The 9,223-nt window shown below is 67.3% G+C and overlaps 1 protein-coding gene across 1 annotated transcript; it reads left to right on the forward strand.

Annotated features, from left to right (window-relative positions):
* The first annotated feature begins 4,473 nt into the window (after nt 1–4,473).
* BARX1 (BARX homeobox 1) lies at nt 4,474–7,891 on the forward strand. The gene is made up of 4 exons (XM_027041251.2): nt 4,474–4,735; nt 6,341–6,632; nt 6,714–6,798; nt 7,228–7,891. Exons 1-4 carry the CDS (start codon nt 4,510–4,512, stop codon nt 7,390–7,392), a joined length of 768 nt encoding a protein of 255 aa, XP_026897052.1. The 5' UTR covers nt 4,474–4,509; the 3' UTR covers nt 7,393–7,891.
* The last annotated feature ends 1,332 nt before the right edge of the window (nt 7,892–9,223 follow it).

A 9,223-nucleotide genomic window follows, 5' to 3' on the forward strand; every position in this document is an offset into this window, starting at 1 on the left:
AGCAGCCACCGCTTCCGGCCCCGGGTGTGGACTGGGATCCAAGGTCCCTGCGGAGCCTCCTGGGGCCAGGTGGAGGGGTCGGCGTGAAAGGAGGCGGGACATACAGGGGGCTGACGAGGCTGGGTGGTCTGGGGTCTGCGCTGCCTCGAGCCAGTTACTACCTGCCTACAGATTTATCTTTTAAAATTCACACTTCTAAAGAAAACCACACGTTTAAGAAAAATAACTACAAAACAAAAATAAAATAGCACATTCCAAAGGAGCAAGTTTGTAAAATACCAGAAAAGGAATAATTTGAAGAGAAGAAGGAGGGATGTGTCTTAAGGCGCTGTCCCGAAACCCGATTTGAGCCCCAAGCTCACAGGGGTTTGAAATGATCCAAAACGAAAAGTCTACACTTGACATCGAAACTTTCGTAAAGGAAGGCGTCTCCAACGAGAAAGTCACTCGGCGATCCCTGAGAGATGTGACCTGCGAGCGTGAGGACCCCGAGATCTTCTGCTTTGAAGGCAGGACAGAGGTGGCCAGTCTGGAACCCGCGCACCGGGAGCGCGAGCAGGGCGCGAGCCGAAGGCGCACGGTGCGTTCGGGGCGCTGCGCACTTGAGGTCCGGCGGGTGCGGGAGCCACCTCCGCCTGCCGGGCCGGGCCGGGGACAACCAGAACCGTAGGCTTCCGGGAGGGAGCGAGGATGAGCACCTGCGCGCGGGGCTGCGCCGGGACCCGCTGGCCCGTCGGGGCTCGCGGAGGAAGCGTGGGAGTCTCCGCAGGCAGCTGCTGAGCCGTCGCATTGGGAGGTGAGCCCACAGGTCTTGGAAGCAACGTACCCTCCGTTCCCGCCCTGACTCCGTTTTGCGGCGTAAGATCCAAGCCCACGGCCAACGGGGGAGGAGACGCAAAGAAACCCGCCGGAGCCGGGGTCGGGTGGGGGCTGGTCCCAGGCCCCTCCCGGCGCCTCTGGGCCCCTCCCGGCCATGCAGAAGCAGCGCCGCCGGCCGCCGGCCTCGCCCAGGTCCGCGCACTTCCGACTCAGCCTCCCCGTCTGCGTCGGGGCTCGGGACAACCACGGCGAAAGGCTCCCTCGAGGAGGCGCCGGGGGAGGAGGGGGAGTCTGGAACCCGGGCACCCCTGCTGAGGGGTTGCTTAGGGAGGGAGTTACCCCCTCCCCGCGTCTCGCTTCCAGCTCGGCCGCGGGGTCCGGAAGGGCGGCTCAGTGGGGGAAAGCGGCCCCAGCCGGCGCCGGGACCCCCCAGCCACCTGAAGCCCCTCGCCGCCCGCCGCTGGGAGAGGGTGGCTGGCCTCGGGCGCTGAGGTCACCTTTTCCACTGCGCCCGCCGAGAGCGGACGGTTTCCGGGATTTTCGCGGCGGCGGCGGCGGGAGGCCCCAGTCGGGTCCCAGGCGTTGGCTCGGCTGCTGCGCCCCTGGGGTGGGGGCTCGGAGGCTCGGAGGCTCCTCCGCCCCGGGGGCCCCCTCCTATAGGACGGGGAGGAGGGACCCACGGTGAACCTTTGCCGGCCCACGACGCGGCAATTCCCGAGCAGAAGAGGCCCTGCTACCGTTCGTGCGCATTGTTTCGCCTAAGAGGGGTTTATCTGCGGGTCTGCTTGGGATCGCGCCAGCGGGGAGGCCTCCTCCGGCGGGGAGGTCAGAGGCCTTCCCACCGGGTATGGGAGACCTGAGGGAGGGTGATGGGCGGGCCGGCTTCTCTTGGGACCGAGGCCCAGACCAAGGCCTCCGACTGGTCCCCTGGAGGCATTCTGCGAAGAGCCCGGGGCCTCATTCCCTGCGCGCAGACCTCACCAGCCACGGAGAAAGCGCCCGGGCGGTGTCCAAAGAGCTGGGGGAGGCACTCTGGGCCTCCGCACCTGCGAAATGGGGTGTGGGCTGGGCTGCGCAGTGTTCTGACTCCCCCAAATCTAGAGGTGAGGTCTCACCCTGACAATGACTTCCTTCTCTCAAGCCTGACCTAGGAGGCCAACGTGGGGGGGGGGGGGGGCAGATGGGTCTGTTGACCGCTGCTGGAAACCCAGTGTCATCTGGGACCTGGTCTTCCATCTAAGGACCCGAGACCGCCTGGAGAAGCAATTGCATCGGGAAGAGACGGCTTAGAGCTGAGAAACTTCTGTCAGGGGTTCAAAAGGGGGGGGGGGGGGTGAAGGGATAGAGTGGAGGTGGCTGGGCCTAACCCTCCAAAGGAAACACCCCCATCTATGCCCTTGTAAAGACGCTGCGAAGAGGGGGAGGGGGAGGGCTAGTGAGGATGGGTGGAGGCTGGTGGGCCCAACTGGGGTGGGGGGCGGTGAGAGGAAAATGGTGTGATGCTGACATGTGCAGGGAGCACATGGTGAACGAGCCCTGCTCCTCCTGGCCCGGGGTGGGGGGGAGTGGGGGGGTGGGGACGGGCAGTGCCGTCCAGGAGCCGCTGGGTTCTCCCTGGGACAGCTGGCATGGTGGCCCCACCCCCCATCATGCCACCTCTCATGGGGAGGGTGGCCGGCTCAGTGTGGGACACTGTCATTCTCAGTGGGTCCCACACTGTCCCCTTTCCAACAACAACCATGTGACTCACAAGACCACCCACAGGTGGAGCACCTGGAAGCCCCCTTTCAGACCTGATGCTGGCTGTTACGTCCAGGAAGGGGCAGCTCCAGCCAGTCACCCGACCACTGCAGGGGGAAGCAGCTGGGATCTCAGAGCCTCTGGCAAGACATTGTCTTTGTCCCTACGGACAAGAAGTCTCGGCCATCTCCTAGTTCACGAAGGGGCTAGGGCGGGTGCAGGGAGTGGGGCTGTCCCAGAGGTCTCACTGCCTGCCCTGGGGCTAGAGAGCCTGCATCCGCTGGCAGAATGCAGGCCGTGGGTCGGTAGGCCATTTCCCAGAAGCAAACACTGAGGCCTGGGGCAGAGCTCATATAGGGGGAGAAGTGGACAAGGACCTCGGCCGAGCAGCCTCCCAGAGACACCCGTCCACCCCCATTGATACCCTCCTTGCCCAGACAAATGGTGTACTCCTCCCCAACAGACCTGTGGGGCACATGGGTGCAGGACCCCCCCCCCCCCCCCACTGAGTTGTCATAGCCTCCCTGGAGCCAAGAGTCGGCATCCCCGCAGGACAGGTCTGGAAGGTGAGGCCCAGATGGGGCAATGGCTTGTGGGGAGTGGTGGGAACCAGAGATGGCAGAAACTCGGCCGAGAGGGTGGGGGGGGGGGGGCTGTTCACCCGACGGCTCAGGTTGATATTCCTGCAGTGATGAAGAGAAGCAGCCAGGGAAGGCTGGACCTCCTCCAGTCACGTGGGGGTACTCTAAGGCTCAGAGACCCGTAGGGCAACGCCAGTTGCCCCCAGGCTCTCAGCGCGCCCTGTGGCCCCTCAGCCGGCTCAGCCCTGGGGACAGTTTTCTCTCTTACTGTAAAGCTGGGGAAAGGGGAGGCTGCAGCCTGTCCTTCCCGGACATCCGTGTCTTCCTCCAGGGGGGCAGAACCCACCCCACAGCCAGCGGGGTTGCCAAGGAGGACGTGTCCATGCATCACTTGGCGATGTAATGAATCCCGCTGGAGCACCCCTCGGGGCAGCCAGCTCGGGACAAATGAGGCCATGCCTGGTAAACTGAGGCGGGGGTGCACAGGTGCGGCCGCCGCTCTTCGAGTTTCGGCTGCCTCCCGCTGCACCCCGGCCTGGCGGGCGGCTCTGAGCGCCGGCCAGGAGGCTTGCGCGCAGCTACCCCTTTCCCAGCGAGCTTCGCGGCCTTTGCCTCTCCTCCCCCGACCTCTCCAGGGCTGTCTACCCACCCCCCGCCCCCCCACCTCCTCCGGCCAGGCCGCTGTCTTCCTAGCGGCCCCAGCTCTCTCTTTACCGCCCCTTGCCCAGCCCTGCCTGCCTCTGTGCCCTGCGGCACGTCGCGGCCCGCGGCTCCCGCTTCTGCCGGCCGCTCTCCGCGCACGTCTCGGCGTCCGTGGCACCCCCACCCCTGTCTCGCATCTTGTGTGGCCTCGCCGTTTCGCGCTGGCCCCTCTCACCTCGGTCTCGAGCCCTCCGCTCCCACCTCTGGGGTCTGGTCCCCGAGCTCTCTGGCTCTCTCCTTCCTGGGAGTGCGCTTCGCCGGGTCCCCTCGGTCTGGTCGGCCCGCCCCTCGAGCGGCCCCCTCTCTCCCGCCTCCCTCCCGTCTCCGGCCTCCCTGGGGCTCTCGCCCTGGGGGTGGGGGTGGGGATGGGGGCGGCGGCGGCGGCGGCGCGGGGCGGGGCGGGGCGGCCGGGCGGGGCGGGGCGGGGCGGTGACGCGGGGCCGGCCGGGCATGAGGCGCGGTGGCGCGGGGCGGGGGCGCAGTCCCGGGTCCGACCGGCCGAGCCCCGCGCGCCCCGCCCGCGCCCTGCGCCTCCGCCCCGGCCGGCCGGCGGGGGAGGGGGGCATGAGCCGGCGCCCGCGCGCCGCCCGGAGCTGCGGGCCGGCCTAGAGCCCCGCGCGGGGCCCCCGCGCCCAGCCGCCACCGCCACCGAGCCGCGGGCGCCGCGATGCAGCGGCCTGGGGAGCCCGGCGCCGCGCGCTTCGGGCCGCCGGAGGGCTGCGCCGACCACCCGCCGCACCGCTACCGCAGCTTCATGATCGAGGAGATCCTCACCGAGCCGCCGGGGCCCAAGGGCGCCGCGCCCGCCGCCGCCGCCGCCGCCGCCGCGGGCGAGCTGCTCAAGTTCGGCGTGCAGGCGCTGCTGGCGGCGCGGCCCTTCCACAGCCACCTGGGTACGTGCGGGGCCGCGCGGTGTGGGGGTGGGGGGGCGGGGAGAAGGACAGGCGCCTCGAGGTCGCCGCTCGGGGCAGGCGCCGGGCCGCGCACAGACCTGGCCGGCTGGAGGGGGGCGTCCGCTCTCCCCTTCGCCGCCGACCTGCGGCCTCCGGGCGCGGGCGCAGGACCGGACTGCTAATGTCTGACTGCGGGTCAGAGCGACCTCAGGCTTCGGGCTCCCGGGCCTCAGCCGCAGAGGGCTGGTCGGGAGTGGCCGCGGCTGCCCACGGCGGGGAAGCCGGACCTTTGGGGAAGAAGCCCGAGTCTCTGGGGGGCTGTGCTGGGGGCTGACGCCGGTGCCGGCGCCTCAGGTGGGAGCCCCGCGGCCTCTGCTGCAGCGCCCACGCCCCTGGGCCTGGCCTGGGGACCAGAGGCCTGGCTGTGAGCCGCTGCCCGCCTGGCCCTCCCCCTCCAGGTCGGCTGGGCCTCCTTGGGTCTGTAGCTGCCTGCTCCGGCCTTTTCTGACGCCGCGGGTCCTTCCTCTTCCTTGCTTGGCCGATCCTGCCTTTCCCTGCCGGTCCCTCTCCGAGGCACCCCTTCTTCTTCTGGCCCTTGCCCCCGCCCCGTCGGCTTCTCCCTAAGGGGTCTGTCTGCCCTTACCGCTCTCCCCTCCCCCCCATGGGCTTCTCTCTAAGGGGTCTGTCTGCCCTCCGTCTCCCACCGTCTCCCAAGGATCCTTTCTCCCCTCCTCACATTTGCCTCCACGCTGCCCGGCCCTCGCCTCCTCCAGCAGGGCGAGCCTGGGCCGCCGTGAGATGCCCGCCCAGGCAGGACCCCCGCCCGGCAGACTGCCTTGCCCTGCACCCTTGACTCTGCAGCCGCTGCTCGGCCAGCGCACGGGGCAGCAGGGCCCATCCGTTCGTTCGTGCGTGCCTTCCAAGTCCAGCTCTGAGGCAGCCTCCCCGCTGCTCTTTGCAGTGCTGTTAACAATTCGTTGGAAGCGGGCAAAAAAAGAAAAACCAATCATCACAGGACTAATGAATAATGGAAAGGTCTTCGCGGGAAGAGTCTAAACAGAAAACAGGAAGGGTACTTTCCTGACTCGCGGGTGCTCGAGTTTCCCGGAAGCGCCCAGCCCCACCCCCGCTAAAGACCGGCCGCCTGCCCGCCGCGTGGCTGTGGTGCCCGGCCCAGGACGCCAGATGCGCTCACTCATTTAACAAACATCTTGTTTCGGCCGGCCGGGCCGCAGCGATGCCGACTCGGTTGGGGCAAACGCTCGCCCTTCTCTTTGCCACTTCTTGCTTTCCTTTTCTGTGAAAGACACACACTGTGCTTCTCCCTGCGGAAACCTTGTGTGCATTGAGAATCCCAAAATCCCGGAGGCGGTTGGGGCCTGGGGAACAGCAACCAAAGGCGGGGGTGCGGGAGGTCCCCCCTCGCAGACTCCAGGGACGCTGGCTTTGAAGAGTGTCACCCTAGGCGTGCGGCACAAATCGCGCTCTTTGTGACCAGGCAGGAAGGGTTTGTGCTGGGTGGCGCTGGCCAAGCGCACAGTGCTGGGGGTCTTTAGGAGGGAGCAGGGCCCAAGCTCACCGGCTCCCCACTCTTTCTCCCTCCAGCCGTGCTGAAGGCCGAGCAGGCAGCGGTGTTTAAGTTCCCGCTGGCGCCGCTCGGGTGCTCGGGGCTGGGTTCAGCGTTACTGGCCGCAGGGCCTGGACTGCCCGGCGCCCCTGGCACACCGCACCTGCCGCTTGAGCTGCAGCTCCGTGGGAAGCTGGAGACGCCCGGCACCGGGGAGCCGGGCACCAAGGCCAAGAAGGGGCGTCGGAGCCGCACAGTGTTCACCGAGCTGCAGCTGATGGGCCTAGAGAAACGCTTCGAGAAGCAGAAGTACCTCTCCACGCCTGACAGGTAGCCTGGGTCCCGGCTGAGCCCGGCGGATGGTGGGAGGAGTCTACTTGCCCAGCTGAGGGTGCACCCTGCTCTTTCCAGAATAGATCTGGCGGAATCCCTGGGCCTGAGTCAGTTGCAGGTGAAGACGTGGTACCAGAATCGGAGGATGAAGTGGAAGAAAATAGTGAGTGTGCCTGTGGCTTTTCGCCCCTGGTTGGCGCCAGGCCCCTGTGCCCTCCAGGAGCCACTCTCCTCTCGCCCCTCCCCACCTCCCCACCACCTCCTAGACGGTTCCCTCCCTTCCGATTCCCCTTCCGATTCCCTGCGCGGCTGGTGCCCGCAGGGACCCTCTCTGCTCTCTCCTCATCTCTGGGTGCCCTAGCACAGCCCACATTCCTTCGTGCTCCGCTGCGCCCCCAGGCTTCCTGGCAGCCTGAACCCCCAGGCCCAACCCTTCGGCTCAAATGGCCGCCATTTCCTGGGGCCAGGCACGGCCTCAGATGGCCTGGTGGTGCCCGTGGGAAAGTGCCCGGCAGGCCCTGCCTGGGCACAGGGCACGGAGTCCCGCTGCCTGGTCCCAGCTCACCGCGGGGCCGGCCCTTCCTCTGCACAGGTGCTGCAGGGCGGCGGCCTGGAGTCTCCCACCAAGCCCAAGGGGAGGCCCAAGAAGAACTCCATTCCCACGAGTGAGCAACTCACGGAGCAGGAGCGCGCCAAGGAGGCGGAGAGGCCGGCGGAGGCGCCAGGCGAGATCATCGACAGGAGCCGCGAGGACTGAGCGTGCAAAGCGGCGAGCCGGGACCCCCGCGCTGCCGAGGCCCCCTCCGCGCGCGGGAAGCCGCGAGTAGGCCCTTCTGCGGCCCCACCATTTGCTTTCTAAACGTTTCATTATTACCTTGAATGCGGACAGTTAGGGGCCAAGAAAGGACACAGACCCTGCAGCCAAGCCCGGCCCTAGTGCGCTCCCCGGCCCGGGCCTGGAGACTCGCGTCTGGCGCGTGGCACGCCTGGGCCCGGAGCTCCGCGCGCATTCACGCCCCGCTCCTCTCCCGCACCCCCACCGGCCTCGGCCGGCCCCCCGCGTCCGGACGCCGCCGGCACACACCCGCTTCCGCGCGTCGGGGACTCAGCGGCCCGGCGCAGGCCACCACGGCCCGACAGGGCGCGCGGACAGCCCGGTGGCTCTACCCTGAGGCCGGGCCCCCGACGTCGCTGGGGCTCCTACCCCTCTCTTGCGAAGACAGTGATTTTTTTCCAATAAAATATTTTATGACACAGCCGGGCTTGATGAAGGGGTCTCTGAGTCCGCGGGGCTAGGGGAGGGTGGTCGTGGCAAAGTAGGAGGGACGCTTGCAGTGGCTCCTGAAACATCCTTTCCCCGGGCTACGTGGAAGCGAACCGTGACCTGCCCCACGGGCTCGGACTGGGCACGGCAGGCGGCTGGGTTGCTGCAGGATTCCTGGAACCGCTTCTGCTCGGTGTGAGGGGCTGGGGTGAGCCTCCGCCCCTTTCCTCCAGCCCAGGGCGCCGGCAGTAGCAGCCACGCTACGCGGGAGCCCCAGGCCACCGCGGAGCTCGCTCGGGAAGTGTCCCGGGGCTGGGAGCGGCCTCCGGTTGTTGGTTCAAGAACCGCTCGTGAGGTCCTCGACGTGGTCCAGGCCAAGTCTTCGCGAGGCAGACAGGACGCCCGGGATCCAAGGCTCACGCAGAGGCGCGCCACCTGCGCAGCCCTGCCTCCCGGTCTTCACGTTTTGCGCGGCACACGCCGAGCGGCGGCGCCTAGCCCCGAGGTCCCGCTCCAGGCAGCGAGGGCACCCGACCCAGCCACAGGACGGGGAGCGCAGGGCGCGCTCTCCAGGGGTGGGGCTTGGAGGCGTGTGTCCGCGGGCGCCCTCTTCTACCCGAAGGCTTCGGTGGACTTCTCTCCCTCTAGGATGGGCTGGGCACGCCAGTGGGTTCCTGCCCATGCACTTCTCACCAGGACGACGACCAGAGTCTAGGGGTGGACAGATGGCCACTTCGCTGGTTACAGCTCAGAGAGAGACTGCATTTTGGCCCTGCAGAATTCCAAGTGGGACCAGGATTTAACCAGGCCCTCCTGGAGCAGCTACGGGGGACAGAGGAACATCCTATCCACGTTCAGGTTTTGGGTCTCCCGAATGTGAAAACGACAGTTTTGGCCTCCACCTGTGGTGGCGACGGCTGCCTTTCAAATTGTGACTTAATCGTTCCTTGGTGAAACCAGCGCTTAGATTTCTGGTCCCTGAGCATCGCAGGCGTCGGGTTAAGGCCGGGAGGAGTAAGAGAGTGGGTTCTTTCTGAGGACCGCAGGCAATTCTCCGTGCGCCCCAGCCCTGCCCGGTCTCAAGGAAACCAGCTCGCACTCAAAGGCTCAATCTTGCAAACAGCTTCCAGCCTACTCGCTCGCCAGCGTCTCCGAGGCGCCCCCAAAACCCGGTGTACCGCTGCGCCCCCAATCCCTTCCGGCCCTGAGGGTCACCCCTGGTTGGCTCCCTGCGGCGGTGGGCGGTAACCTTCCTGCACCCAGCCGGGCCAGTCAAGCCTGCACGCCGCTCCGTTTCCTTGTCTCCACTTCAAAGGGAAGGGAA

This window comes from Acinonyx jubatus, chromosome D4, assembly GCF_027475565.1.
Source record: "Acinonyx jubatus isolate Ajub_Pintada_27869175 chromosome D4, VMU_Ajub_asm_v1.0, whole genome shotgun sequence".
NCBI classification, from domain to species: Eukaryota; Metazoa; Chordata; class Mammalia; order Carnivora; family Felidae; genus Acinonyx; species Acinonyx jubatus.